Source organism: Sinocyclocheilus grahami, unplaced genomic scaffold, assembly GCF_001515645.1.
Source record: "Sinocyclocheilus grahami isolate Dianchi unplaced genomic scaffold, SAMN03320097.WGS_v1.1 scaffold1565.1, whole genome shotgun sequence".
NCBI lineage: Eukaryota > Metazoa > Chordata > Actinopteri > Cypriniformes > Cyprinidae > Sinocyclocheilus > Sinocyclocheilus grahami.
Window position 1 is genome coordinate 23,117 of NW_015506744.1, and position 14,927 is coordinate 38,043.

General features: G+C 41.5%; 1 protein-coding gene across 1 annotated transcript in view; it reads right to left on the minus strand.

Annotated features, from left to right (window-relative positions):
- LOC107571209 (voltage-gated potassium channel subunit beta-1) overlaps window positions 1-14,927 on the minus strand; it is a 142,886-nt gene that overhangs the window by 13,144 nt on the left and 114,815 nt on the right. The window contains exon 8 of the mRNA XM_016257509.1: window positions 1,234-1,320. Coding sequence (XP_016112995.1) covers window positions 1,234-1,320 — 87 coding nt within the window. The remainder of the gene's footprint in view (window positions 1-1,233; window positions 1,321-14,927) is intronic.

A 14,927-nucleotide genomic window follows, 5' to 3' on the forward strand; every position in this document is an offset into this window, starting at 1 on the left:
TTTCAACTCAAAATACTCCACAGAACATTTATTATAACATTTTGAAAATGCCTATTTTGAGTGGAAGCAGAAACAGGCTGTTTTTCGTGCCTGTTTCTTTAAATGCAAATTAGCTGCTGCTCCCCGGCCTCTTTTCCAGAATAAAGCTGCGCCTTTACAGCTCGTACCTGTTAAAAACATCGGTTATGGTTCTGATTATCATGTTTATCGCACTGAAGTCATGTGTTTTATACCATATGAGTTTAAACTTCTGATATACGGTTTTCTGAGTGCACACATCTGAAGCACACAGAGAGAAAGCTGCTGTCACAGCATGTGAGTACTAAACTACGTTCTTATTCACACACACAGTTTATGTTAAATACACACACAAGTTACAAAAACAGTTGGTTATGTCTGTGAAGGTAAACTTCTGGGAAATAAATTGCATGTTTATTTTAGATCTGTGTGGCAGCAGCAGTACATAAATCTATAAATCCACTGCTCTCTTGTCTCCTCTGAGGCTGGGACTCTAAATAGTGTTCTGTGCTCGTCTGTGCAGCCAAAGATAGAACAGTTAGCATGTTTTGCTCAAACTTTCGCCATGGCATTAGAGCTGGTACACTGTTGCTTGCTAAATCAAAATGACGGCGCTGTGGGTGGAAACTTACAGATTAAGGGGCGGTAATATTATAATGAGATCCCTTTGCCACGTCACCAAGGGAGCGAAATCTGAAGCGTTCTTTTTTTCAGACGCTTGCAGAAAAAGGCTTACCAAAACAAAGTTACTGGGTTAATCTTTTTCACATTTCCTTGGTTGATAGATACACTGGGGACCTGATTATAGCACTTGAAACCTGGAAAAGTCAGATTTTCATGATATGTCACCTTTAAAATATGTTCAGTGTTAAGTAAATATTTTTAAATTGTTGTTTTGTAATTGATTTTTTTATTTGAAAAGCAGGACAAAACAATAAAAAGCACATTTTGACTATTTAATTTATGCAATGGTGAAAAAATTGCAAAATAGGCCTGCATGCGGGAAAAATTTTGAAAAACCATGTTCGGTGTTCGGTATTCGGCCTTCGGCCCAGTGTTTAATTTTGTTTGGCTTCGGCTTCGGCCAAGAATTTTCATTTCAGTGCATCCCTATAAGAGACTACTTTCAAAAACATCTTACCCAAAAAAATCTTACCAACCCCCAATTTTTTTTACTTTTGATCTGGCTACACTCATTTTAATGACCAAACTTACCCTCCATCGGTGTGTTACTATCAGGCCGGTTGGCGAAGACCACATCTACATATTCCAGCTGCATCCTCTGCAAGGAGCCCTTAAGACCTGAAAGATGAGATGTATATTGCGAGTCAGTCTGGGTATTAGTTTGCTTTCAAAAAAGAAATCTGTTATCTGTTTATCTATAGCATTTTTATATAGTTATTCATTAGGGACATGTTAGTTCTAATTAACAAAACGTTACATGCTCTGAGAGACAACAATTTTCATAACATGAAGAATTTCAAGCCCTCATAACATCAGGACAAACTTTCCCCACTTAATCAAGCTCTGCAGACGAGGGACCCCCAGCTGCGGTAGTCTGGTGGACTCTGTAGTAATCAAGTTCTTCCTGTACAGGGCCCCAGGGATCATTCATTCTTTGTGTCTCTATCTTTAATTCGGCAGAGTGCTGGATTGATCGTCAAGTGTAAGAGTTTGGGACTAGATTCCCTTCTGTGTCCACCTCTAGAGGTTCACTCTGACAGGGTCAGCATCTTGAGGTCAGCTGAGACTTTACAGTCAATAAATGATGGTGGTTGTCAGCAGCTTGAGACACAGTGAGCCAAAGAGAGATATGCGATTATATAGTGCAAAGTAGCACAACAATGTCAGTATAACTGACAACATCCTATCTTTCTAATGACATCCCAGTGTAGATTTATTCAGTTTGTTTCAGCACAGCTGAACTATTGCTTTATGTCCTCTTTCTCTAGATGTGTATGTGTGACTGCTTAGATCAATTCAAGAAAAAGGAATCCACATTATCTTTGAAAAGTTTGGGGTCTCTTGGGTTTTTAATGTTTTTGAAGGTCTCTTATGCACATCAAGGCTGAATTTATTTGATCAAAATTCAGTAAAAATATAGTGAAATATTATAATTGAAAATAGTTTTTTCTCTTTTAATATATTTGTAATAATGTAATTTTTCCTGCAAAGCTTTTTTTCAGTAGCTGTTACTCAAGTTTTATTGTCCTTCAGAAATCATTATATTATGCTTAATTGGTGCTTAAAATATTTTATTAATTGTTATCAATGTTGAAAACAGTTGTGCTGTTTTGTCTGATGAATATAAAATTCAAAGTAAATTTTTTAATTTTATCTTTCTGAAGATTTTTTTTGTACAATGACATTTTATTTGTTTTTAATTTTAGATTTTTAAGAATTTTAAATTCTTAAAAATGTACTCTTAGAAATGAACTCAGGTACAGTCCATATGGTGCAAATGGTTTATACTATTTACAACAAAAATATAAATTTATAAATGACTCTAAAAATGTCAAAAATGTGTCCCAAAGTCTCAATCCACCCTTATCTGTGTGTGTATATATGTATGTGTGCTCTGCAGCCTGACTAGACCAATGATTGAACCAAATTCAGTGGTATAAATATAATACGGCCAGCGTGTTCACAGAATGCAGGGAGCTGCAGGTGGGCGAGAGCAGTGTGTATCCGGAGCTCTATGTTTGTAAAATAGGTGTCTGGCCCCAAAATTGCTGGCATGGAAGAAAAATAAGGGCCAGTGCGGAACAGCACACACAACCAATAATTCATCTTCTCTGTAACCCTGAATATCTAGGCCAGAGGCGTGAATTATCTCCGTACTTTCACACCAAATGTAACTCTGACCCTATTGATAGCATCTACTGTATGCAATAGAACATAACTAGATTTTTCAAGCAAGTAGTTCACCCACAAATAAAAGGGTCTCATTATTTACTTAAAGGGGTCATATGATGCGATTTCAAGTTTTCCTTTCTCTTTGGAGTGTTACAAGCTCTTGGTGCATAAAGAAGATCTGTAAAGTTGCAAAGACTAAAGTCTCAAATCCAAAGAGATATTCTTTATAAAAGTTAAGAGTCAACCACGCCTACCTAAAATGGCTCATTCTAACACACCCCCACATGTCTACGTCACTATGTGGAAATATTAGCATAATGCCGCCCAAATGTGCATGCAAAGAAAGAAGGCGTGGTTTCAGGAACAGCGGTAGTGTTGATGCAGTCATGTCAGGGAGAGCTGTGTGTTTCAGTGCGAAAGCAAAATCACTTTATTTGGCCTTCCGGAAGTAGATGCAATTAGGAATCATTGGTTAAGATTTATTTACAACAGAACAGCACAGCCCAGATGTTCGAATTTGTGCAACACATTTTATGGACGACAGTTTTTTTAACCTAGAAGAGTACAAGACTGGCTGTGCACAAAGGCTATTTCTAAAAAAAAGAGTAAATTCCGACATTGCTATGACAATCTGGCGCTTCTGAATCAGTGACTGTAAGGATGTTTTGTTATTAGTTTAAGTATTTGCTATTGACTGTTCAAATGCTGAGTTTTGCGCAGCGCAGAGTAACGCGTCGTGTGTGTGTGTGTGAGGGGAATAGGGTCACATCACAGAAGAGTGAACTGCCTGTCAGAAATTATAGCAAATCAGCAGGCTTGTGTACTGCATCATCACTGTGTCTGTCACGCGACTCTGTTGCCCTGTCGGGCTTGAACTGATGGTAAAACTAACAACATTATTAACTGTCTTGATATTTACTTTGAAAGCTGAAGCTCGCGAGTATGGTAAGGGGCGTTACATTTCCGACGCGTGCTTGTGGTGTTCGGCCAATCACAATACACTGGGTCAGCTGGCCAATCAGAGCAGACTGCGCTTGTCAAAGGAGGGGGCTTTGTTGAAAACAACGTGTTTGAGAAAGGCGGGGCATAGAGGACCTACAATAATGTACAGTATTTGAAACATAATGTGTTTTTTGAACATTAAAGCGCCAACATATTCTGTTACACCAAATACACAAAATAATGATCTTTAAAATAGCATCATATGGTTTTAAATGTTTCCTCTACATCTTTGTAGTGAATCAAAGGGGAAATATGAATAATTAATTATAACTAGTTATAATTAATTATAAATATTTAGATCCGCTGTAAGTATTTACTTGACCTCTCAGTGTCAACTGTCTGTCAATTCTAAGAACATTAATTTCCTGGTTAAGGAAAATAACTTTCTTATTGTACAATACTACTCAGAGCATGTAGCAAATATCTGCATGATTAAGGACTCCAGTTATGAGCAAACAATGAACAACCTCAAGTGTGATACAAGTAAGACTTTATTAACTACATAAACACATAAAGATATATAATCATGAATACCATAATAAAATAAATAGTCATTTAAATATATTTCAATATAGCTGTAGCGAATCAGCTCAAAGGGGGAATATGAATAATTAATCATAACTAGTTATAATTAATTATAAATAGTAAGATCCGCTGTAAGCATTCATTTGACCTCTCAGTGTCAACTGTCTGTCAATTCTAAGAACATTAATTTCCTGGTTAAGGAAAATAACTTTCTTATTGTACAATACTACTCAGAGCATGTAGCAAATATCTGCATGATTAAGGACTCCAGTTATGAGCAAACAATGAACAACCTCAATTGTGGTACAAGCAAGACTTTATTAACTACATAAACACTTAAACTAGTACACATACACACACGCGCGCATATAGTTGGCATAGGAAAAAGGGTTCAAGCTTAAGCAGTTTGAATAAAACAAAATAAAAACATGAAGTTATGGTACCATTTGATATTCAGCAGATCTACAGCCTGAAGGAAACATCAGTTTCTTAGTTCAAACACACCTTTGTAAAAGGTGCAAATGATACTTAGGCCCAATCCCAATTCTATTTTATACCCCTTCCCATTCCCCTAAGGGGGAAAATATTCCCCTAAGAATTGGGACACCACTACTATACGTCACACGTCATCATATGCACAGACGTGCATACACGCAACTTTCATCTCTCTCTCTCTTGAATTGGCAATATTTGTGGAAAGGGTTTAGCGATTTCTAATTATTGGGGGTACTAGCCCTCCTCAATGTCTATGGTGGTTATCGCCCTGATCAGACATGAAAATATGTTGTGGCACTATCGTGCAGTCTGTAATGATTTGACGTTAGCAAACTTTAGCGATTTTTTGCAGTTGAGGTATACCTATGATGAAAATTACAGGCCTCTCTCATCTTTTTAAATGGAATAACTTGCACAATTGGTGGCTGACTAAATACTTTTTTTCCTCACTGTATGTGTCTTTTTGTTAACTCGGGCAGCCATGTTGCCCCTGAAGCCGGTTTACACTGAGATAATTCATACCCCTTAGTTTGAAGTGTGGTCCCGAAAAATCTTCGTTTGAAGGGCTATCTGGCCCTTCCCCTTACCCCTACCCCTCCAACCAAAAGAGAATCGAGACACCCCTACCCCTTCACGTGAATGCGCAAAACGGAGAGGTAGGAAAGGGGAAGGGCTAAGGGGTAGAATTGGGATTGGGCCTTAATGTATCAATTAATAAGACTAAGTTTGATACTTGCACGTCTCGCCTGTTTGAAAGAGAGTCCTGATGCTCTTTGGGGCTCCAGTAGGTTGGTTGAAGTTAGGTGATGAGAAATAGGCCTATGCGATTTGGAGGAAAATATCAAATTGCAATTTTTTTTTGACAGATATTGCGATTGCGATTTGATTTGCGATTTTAAATTTGCAAAGTCAAGCTTCAGCTCAATATTGTCAATAATGTGCAGCACAGTATGGGCATCATTACCCTGCTGAAAAAAAAACAATAGAAACCTTCACAAAAATTCTTATAGTTTCCATTAAACCATTACAAAATTCCTTTTTGTTTTGGGCATTATTCCAATAGGAATTACTGTTGTTCCATTGGTTGCCATCTGCCAGATTACATCCCACCAATAGAATCCATCAAATAGACACCATTATAGTTTACATTAAAACCAATACAATTCCCATTATAACCCTGAAATCCATTATATTTTTATTGTGTTTTGAGAGGGGTTCTATTGTTTTTTTTCTTCCAGCAGGCAAGATTATAATGGCATAACTACTTTTACAGAATTAACTTAATTACTGAATTTCACAGAAAATATTTGTTTATTTTTTATAAATAAAGAACTGTATTTCTTAAGTCAATTATTAAAGTATTACATATGTTACATAGACTGATTTATTCATTTTAAGTATTTGGGATTTTAAGAACAAGTGGAAAATGTGCTGAATGTTTCATTTCATCCAAGTGAAATTAGCAAGCAGTTAGACTGAATTTACATTCCTTTTAAACGCGGAGCCAGGCGCGAGTCGACACAGGTTGCGCGCGTGCGTCAAGCCTCATCCATACTGCCAGATGTGCTCGTGAAGACTTGCGTAGCCGGGTACGAGTATAAATGAGCATTACGAGACAGGCTGCGTGAGTGCGGCAAGCATTAACGGCTGGATTTCAATTCGATTTCGATTAATCGCACAGCCCTAATGAGAAAGAACCATTTTGAGTCAGAGCATCTTGATGAATGGAAAGACTAGGCACGAGGCCTGGCACGAACTTAGGGTGTCCTTAGAAGCATTCTAGCTCATATCCTCATCTTCTCAGAATATAATCGAACCGCAGACTGACTGGCTATGTATTGGAGCCCACCGGGCACGGCCGCACCGGCTCAGGCTCCAACATGCTTCTTAGCAGAAGAAGAACAACAAGAACATTGGCGGAACTGTGCGTGAGCCTTTTAAGGTCTGACAAGATTCACACCTCTCAGAATGGGTTTGTCCAATGAGAAAGGCTGAAATTCCAAGCGGGAGATTGGAAATACTGGGGAGTTTTATGACCCTTTGTGTGAGAGCATGGTCATTTGCATAGGGAACTCGAATCAAAATCACTAAAGATTATTAGAACACTAATATATTGCCTATGTACCCACATATAATATAAATGCTCATTTAGATCATCAGAAGACAAATTCAAAGAGACCAAACATGGTATCGGTGGGGCTATATTAACTAGTGATCTATCATAACACACACACAAAACAGTATACAATTCAACAGACAATATACAAGAACAGTAATGGTATACACAATGTCCTGAGGAGATGTGTGTTCATTAACAGAAAGGTTTTCCTATGAATTAATTAGAGAAGGGTCCATTTTTATGGGCATTGTGTGTCTTTTCTAAGGGTAAATGAATTGTGAGTTTCTCTGCCAGCATTCCTTTGGGCAATAAAACCATTGATATCAGCATTGGTTGCCATGAAACCAGAGGCCTGTTCTGCCTTTCTGAGGTGTTAGATGCATTTCGGGGGAAGGGTCCATAGACCCTCATAGTTGGCCCTTTGGTTAGGTGAGGGGGCGTTAGATATTATTTGTTAAATATAACAAATAGTTGTGTCTGATTGGTCCAAATGCAACATAATTCCCCCCTTTCGAACGTTGTTTTCCATCCAATAGACAACCAATAGACAGCGAGTAACGTCAAAGGTGCAGAACAATCAGACACACACCTGCCACTCACGGCTGGGAGACAGTGGTGGCTCTTTGGCTGTTGGTTGCCTCCAGGAGTGGTTGTGGTGCTGTGGTGGATGCTGTAGCAAGGTGTCAAGGCTGTATCACCTGTCATCTTGAAGTGAGTTGGTCTGGGTAAGATGGTTATTTTGGGTGTTGTTTGCCAGTAGGCTATCCGTGGTACCTGCATTTTGGAACAGCTGGGTTGGACTCTCACTGGTGAGAGTGCAGGTGGTTCCGGGGGTCGCAGGGAATTGTTATGGAGATTTTGTAGTGTGAAGAGAGTTTCAGACTGACCTATTGATGATTGCAGGATGGCAGCAGGTGGTTGTTAGCCCTCTGTTTTGCTCGAACGTCACTAGAAATCTGATGTTTGCAGCATCGCTTGGCTCTTGTGGCGGCACCGACTTGAGCTTGCCTGAGTTGTGTTGGTACAGGTTTCGCTGTTGGGCATGTGGGCCCAACTCAGATGCTCCTGTAACTCAGATGTAGGCGTGTCCAGCTGTCCTTGTGTAGCCTCGGCACCGGTGTGGCGAAGGATGTTGTGGTGGACTGCTGTTGGACATACCGTGGTGTTTGCAGGATGAGGATGCCCTTTTCCATGGCTTCTCCCAGTGGTTGGTCTGGAACCTGGGTCTGTTGCCATGGTGATGGCTCTGTCCTCTGCTGGCTAGGGGCTTTCTGTAGAAGTGTTTTGCATTGTGGCAATGCTGGGTGCCTTCTGGTGTCCGCTTTGGATTCTGAGTTGTGAAGTTCAGAATCAGTGGGGTCTTACAAACACCTTTAGTGGAGGCCTTGTGCTTGTTAAAGGCCTTCTGTGTCAGGTCACGCAGTTGTTGAATAGGCATTGTGCGGCAGACCATAATGCCTAAATGGTGACTTACAATAGGATGGAGGTTTCGGAGGAAAAGGCTCTTGAAGCTGGTGTTCTCCTCCATTCCAGGGTAATTGCGAGCTTTGGGGAGTTTCCTGCCGGCCCTGTTTGGTGTCTAGGGCAGCGATCAGTCCGTGTTCGGACTTTGGGTCTGAGAATTCCTTTATGATGGCTTGTTTAAGCTGCTGGTGAGGCCACTCTCAGGATCAGTTCCTTTAATGTCCTCAGGATCTCTGTTGCTGTCCCGTGTGCTCTCCAGAGTCAGTTCTGGGTACTGTGCAGAGATGGGCAGGATTTTAACAGTCTCTATAGAGGCAGCGCTGTGTCCTCTGTAGGTCAGTTACGCAGATGTCAGGTGGTCATTGTGCAGGGGAAGGCCATAGCGCTTGGGTGGTGACTCACAATGTGATGCGGATTTCGGGAGGAGGGAAGGTTCTGGAGTTGAAGCCTTCCTCCCTTGTGGCCTGGTCTGTCGTCTGCCGTAGACTCAGAGTTGGCTGCAGCAGGCTTGGTGTAGTTTTTGTAATCCGCTTTGACAGTTCAGACTGCTGGTACAGGATGTTGTGTGCCTCAAGGCCGGAGGTGATCCTAAGCAGATAGTCTGTCTTGTGTGGTCACATTGGGCAGAGTTCAAGCGTAAATGTCAATGTTTTGCAGGTGGACAAGTGTTGTGGCCCTCTGCAGTATTTAGGTTGCCAGTTGTATTGTCTCTGGCCAGCTTGTTGGGGTCTGTGGGGCCACATGGTGTGTGTGTGTGTCTGCAGTGATCCTCTGGAAGGGTCCCTGCCCCACCCCCTTGTGGTTGCTGACTGGTGAAGTGTGAACAGTGGGCTCTCGCCCCCCCCCCCTCGCAGGTTCGGAGTCTTGGCTGAGGGGGCCTGGGCCTGCTTGCCAGGGGAAATTATGTGTCGTGTTTTCCCTGTCTGTTCACCTTGTGGTCTGCAAGCATATTTCAGTTAATTTGTGACACTGAATTCACCTTGGCTTCATTTGACTTTACCCGATTGGTGTTTGGAGTTGTCTCGTTGCTGAGCCAGAAATTATATTTCAGCTCGGGCTGCTTGCAGGTGGCATTCACAGGTGTTGTTTCGGTTCGCCTGAATTAAACTTTTTCCTTCTGCAGCTGCAGAAGTTTTCAGGGAGCTGACTTGTGAAGTGTCAAGCAGAAGGCTTTGGCTCCCACCCTTCGTAGCTGTGTACAGGGGTTAGGGGGATTGCACTGCTGGCGGTGTGATGTTCAGCAGGCTGTCTTTTACGTGAGTCCATGCGCAGTTGGCAGGACTGTTTCAGTTCTCTCTGAACCATGTCAAGCTCCTCTTTAATGTTGCAGAATTGCTGAGTCAGGGTTTGGTCTTCAGCTCTGGCTGCAAGCAGATGGCCTTCTAAGGCCTTAACTCTAGGGTCTCTCTCATTAAGTTCCACATACACTGTTTTTAACAGTGATTTTGTGTGAAACAGTTCTCTTTCCAAGTCCTGTCTGATGGCTTTTTCCAGCTGCGTTTGGTGTCCAGCAGCTGTTAGCGCCTCCTAAAGACTGGTGATTTCCTTCTGTTGCAGCATTATGTAAGGTTCCTTGCATCTGTTCTGTGCTTTCTTTTGTTGAGCAGGTGTCAGTTCCCTGTAGAACTCTGTGACTTGCAGGTTCAGTTCATTTACCTCCTGTCTGAGGCCCTTGAGGGTGTGGGCCAAGGAGAGGATGATGTTGGTCAGATCCTGGTGGTTCAGGCTGGGTGTCAGGTGTCATCCAGCAGCTGTTAGCGCCTCCTAAAGACTGGTGATTTCCTTCTGTTGCAGCATTATGTAAGGTTCCTTGCATCTGTTCTGTGCTTTCTTTTGTTGAGCCAGTGTCAGTTCCCTGTAGAACTCTGTGACTTGCAGGTTCAGTTCATTTACCTCCTGTCTGAGGCCCTTGAGGGTGTGGGCCAAGGAGAGGATGATGTTGGTCAGATCCTGGTGGTTCAGGCTGGGTGTCAGGTGTCAACTTGTGTCGCAGTTCCTTTCTCTGCTGTTGCAGGTCATTGGCTGCTTTGGGCTGAAGGATGTCCATCACGGTTGCCTGCTGGGTTTCCAGGTGGTTCTGGGGAGCTGGCAAGTCTGGATGTCTGTGGGATGTCTGCGACATACTGGCACACTCGTGGGAACACCAGAGAGAGAGAGGCACAAGGCAAATGCAAGTACGTACAAAGGTGTTAAGCTATCTGCATGGGGAACAGCTGTGTAGGCCGTGTAAGATATGAATAGCTGGCGAGGGGCAGCTAGTGAGGTAGGGTGCTATGTTTTTGTGTTCGTGAACACAAAGAGATAGTTTGAGTAACTTTAATGAGGGGGCTGTAAGCAGGGGTCAGCTGATGACCGGGCTATATGTGTGGTCAAACTATTACTCAAAGCACTGATGGTTCACAGGTTTGGTCACTATAAACAAAACTGAAATAAAATAATAAGATGAAATCAAAAAGGAAAAGGAAGAAGGAGGATTTTACCTATTTAGTTTTTGCTAGGAGACATGGCTAAGCAGCTGTCACTTGTGGGTGATGCTGAAATAGACTAATAAACCTAGGGTTAGACTGTTAGCTAAGCTAGCAGGGACACACCAAATACCTCAAGGTCAAAAAAAAGAAAGAAAAATAAACAATGGGAAGTGTTCTTTTTTCTATCTGGGCCTACATTGTGTTGAACAGTAACTGCACTTCACTGTACTAGGCCTGGCACTGAGGAGTGAGGAGAAGTAGAGAGGAAACAGGGATTAGGCTACTAATAACCTGTATAACTCATTAAGGAAACAACAGTTGCTAGAACTACTGTAATCCTATACAAAGAGGGAAGATGGTGATGGTAAACTAAGCTAAAATAAGGTAAAAGTCCAGGTAGAATGCCCTTATAGCTCTAGAAGACTAAAGGAGAGGTAAATAAACAGACTGATTTAATTACATTTAAAATGTAATTAAATTCAGCTTTGCTGAATAGGGATATTCAGCCTGAAACAAAGATAAATAAATGAGATAGAATAGAGGAATAAAGTCAAAATGAAGAGTAAAAGTAGAGTGTCCTTATAGCTATAGGAAACTAAAATGAAAGGTGTTTAAGGACATTGATTCAATTAAATTTCAAATTTAATTAAATTCCACTTGGCTGAATAGGGATATTCAGGCTAAATAAACCTATATAAATGAAATGAGATAAAATAGAGGTAGACTAAAATCGAATTCTAGCCAACACAGATAAAACTCAAGTATATGGGTTTTGACGGAGAGTGAAACCAAGAGTGAGGGGGTAGAGAGAGAGAGAGAGAAATTGTTTAAACTAGTGATGGGGGTCTTTGACACATGCTTTGTAGAGCTTCGGGACCTCTGTCAAACTTTTTGTTTTCGAATCCATGATTCGGAGTGTGCATCAAACTGCTAAAGTCATGTGATTTCAGTAAACGAGGATTCTTTACACATCATAGCTGTTTCATATTGATTTGAAATTTTAATGGTTCGATGCTAAGTCTCATGAACCAGTGTCTATGATTTGTATGTGATCTCGTATCCATTTTATAAATTCATACACATTTAATAAAGAGAGGAGGCATATTTACAAGTCTCCTATTGGTCTTTAAGTTTACTGAAATATAACGTATTAAAAAAAACTTAATATTTAAGGGTATTAGGGATTGTTGATTGCCTTTAATTGATTACACCTTAAATAACACATTGGCTATTGGTTTGGTAAGGTGTTTTGTTGAGTTGAGTTTTCACTGCACTTACACTGTTCTGACCAGCAGGGTTATCAGCACCAAGCGCTTCGAAACAGTGAATCATTTGTGGCACAATTGATTCATTTGATTCAAAGCCTTGATAAGCTTTATCTCTCCCATCACTAGTTCAAATCAAAGTCCCTTAGTCTAAAAGGTGCCAAGGTCTGTAGTCTTTGGTTAAAATGTTACACTCTACACTCAAACGGGTCTAAGTATTGGCTGAGTGCTAACAGCTATCAGTTGATGTAGAGGGCTTTAACTTCTATGTGTTAAAGCGTATGCGTTTAGGGTTGCTGGAGAGCTAGCTTTGGCTACATGCAGTTGTTTGTTTACACAAAGGTCTGTGAAGTGGGTGCTGTTATCAGATTAACCCGGAAGAGTCTGCTCACACTTCCGGGGTCACGTGTTGCTAGGAGACCAATGCAAGTTCACATCACAGCCTAAGCGTAGCAGCGATTGATCTGTGCTGTGAGCATGCATAAGAAACTCACATGTGGTCAGATGAGGTGTGCTCAGTCATGACGTCACATGCAACTCATTCACAAATCAAAACAGCATGTTCACTTCACAGGCAATGGTGAATTCATAGTTAGCTATGCTAACTAGTGGGGAAGTTGTGGCCTAATGGTTAGAGAGTCGGACTCGTAACCTAAAGGTTGTGGGTTCGAGTCTCGTACCGGCAGGGATTGTAGGTGGGGGGAGTGAATAACCAGCGCTCTCTCCCACCTTCAATACCACGACTGAGGTGCCCTTGAGCAAAGCACCGAACCCCCAACTGCTCCCCGGGCGCTGCAGCATAAATGGCTGCCCACTGCTCCGGGTGTGTGTTCATGGGTTGTGTGTGTGTGTTCACTGCTGTGTGTGTGCACTTAGGATGGGTTAAATGCAGAGCACTAATTCCTAGTATGGGTAACCATACTTGGCCACATGTCACTTCACTTTTTTTTCTTTCTTCACTTTTTAGAATAACACCATTCATTTGACGTAAATGTTTCACATGAGCGGATCAATATGAATACAATGATACGTAACACATAATAAGGCCTTAAATCAGTGAAACCACACCTGGCATTGTATCAATATGAATACAATGATACGTAACACATAATAAGGCCTTAAATCAGTGAAATGAGGAGCATCGCTCAGATCACCTACAACAGTGCTGAAAGTGGGGATTTCTTTGCCAGAGATCAGACTGATTTATTCTGGTACCATTTATGTGGCAAATGCTAATCTTAGATTCTTTCGTCAGAGAGAATTTGTGTTCTGTTAACAACTGAAATTAGGATTTCTTTGCTAATATCAGGTTAGTTTGTTATCGTACGATTTGAACATGCATTATAGCATTGAAGAACTTCTGTACTGTTTGTAGGACAGTGCATCCAAGCTATAGTTTTATCTGATTTTGATCAGAAACTGGTACGCGCATGTATAAGAAGTTAATAAAAACCCATGGGACAAACACACAAGTCTGATACTGAGTCTGCTTGCAAATAATGTTTAAAACGACGCCACTGTTCTTGTTCCTGTTCAATGTTTCTGGCTAGCTTGTCATGATCTCTGGGGGTCAAATCATGCACTGCTGCAGGGATGCTTGGAAGGGACCCCCTCCTCTCTGTGGTTGCTGGTGGTATCATAGTTCTGTCTGCTGAGTTGTTAAGGAGAAAATGCTGGCTCCCCCCTTCGTAGCTTTGTGCAAGCCTGAGGGAGTTTGCACTGCTGAGTGAGGGTGTCTCTCCCACTGTGGTTACTTTTGCAGCCTATAAGAGTACCTGAGTACCTGTTCAGCTGCTGGATCAGTCTCAATTCTGGCAACTTTGTCTAAGAGCTCAGAATTAGTTGTTCAATATTACTTTTGTGTGGGAAAGTTTCCTTTCCAGGTCCTTTCTGGCTGCCTTTTCCAGTTGCTCTCGCTGTTCAGCAGCTGTCAGAGCCTCCTGTAACTCCATTCTGCTGGGGTCCTTGTGGGATCCCGCCGTGATCTGTTGCTTGAGATCATTTACCTCCTGTTTCAGACCCATGAGGTTGTGGGCCAGGAAGATTATGATCTTGGTGAGCTCTTTGTAGCCATAATTCTCGCTTGAGTCATGAGTCAGTAGTACTCTTCCCTCGTTGTCCAGTTGCTTTCGGTTCTGGTGCAGTAGGTTGTCGGCAGCCCTGGGTAGAAGGGTGTTCCTCACAATGCCTGGGCAGTCCTTTTGGTCTGCCGTCTGGGCAGTTAGACAGCATCTGCAACATTTTGTCAAACTCGTGTTGAGAGACTAATACAAGATCAAACAGAATGTGGAGCTAGGTTTTATAGCTAGGTTTTGCCAGGTGTGGTTAGCTGAAGTATTCAGTTATTATCTTAGCTGTGGATGACAGAATGCTAAGATAGGTTTGGGTCAGCATATGTTTGCTGAAAAGGGCGTAAGCAGAGTTCTAATTGATGACTTAAGACTGTTCTTATTCTCAAATTATCACTCAGAACTTACTAATGGTTCACAACAGGCTCAAGCTCTGAGGAAGTGAAGTAGAGGAGGGAAAAGGAAGAGGAGAGCATTCCTATTCAGATTATACTTATTACTTGGTGCTCAGGACTATAGTTATGCCCTAGTATTTGTCTAGATGACTTGTGTATCAGGGTCATAAAATTAGAGCACATGTTGAAAATAAACAAATCAAAAATAGAAGTGTCTCTGGTTCCTTTTGAGGTTCAGAGAGAACATCAAA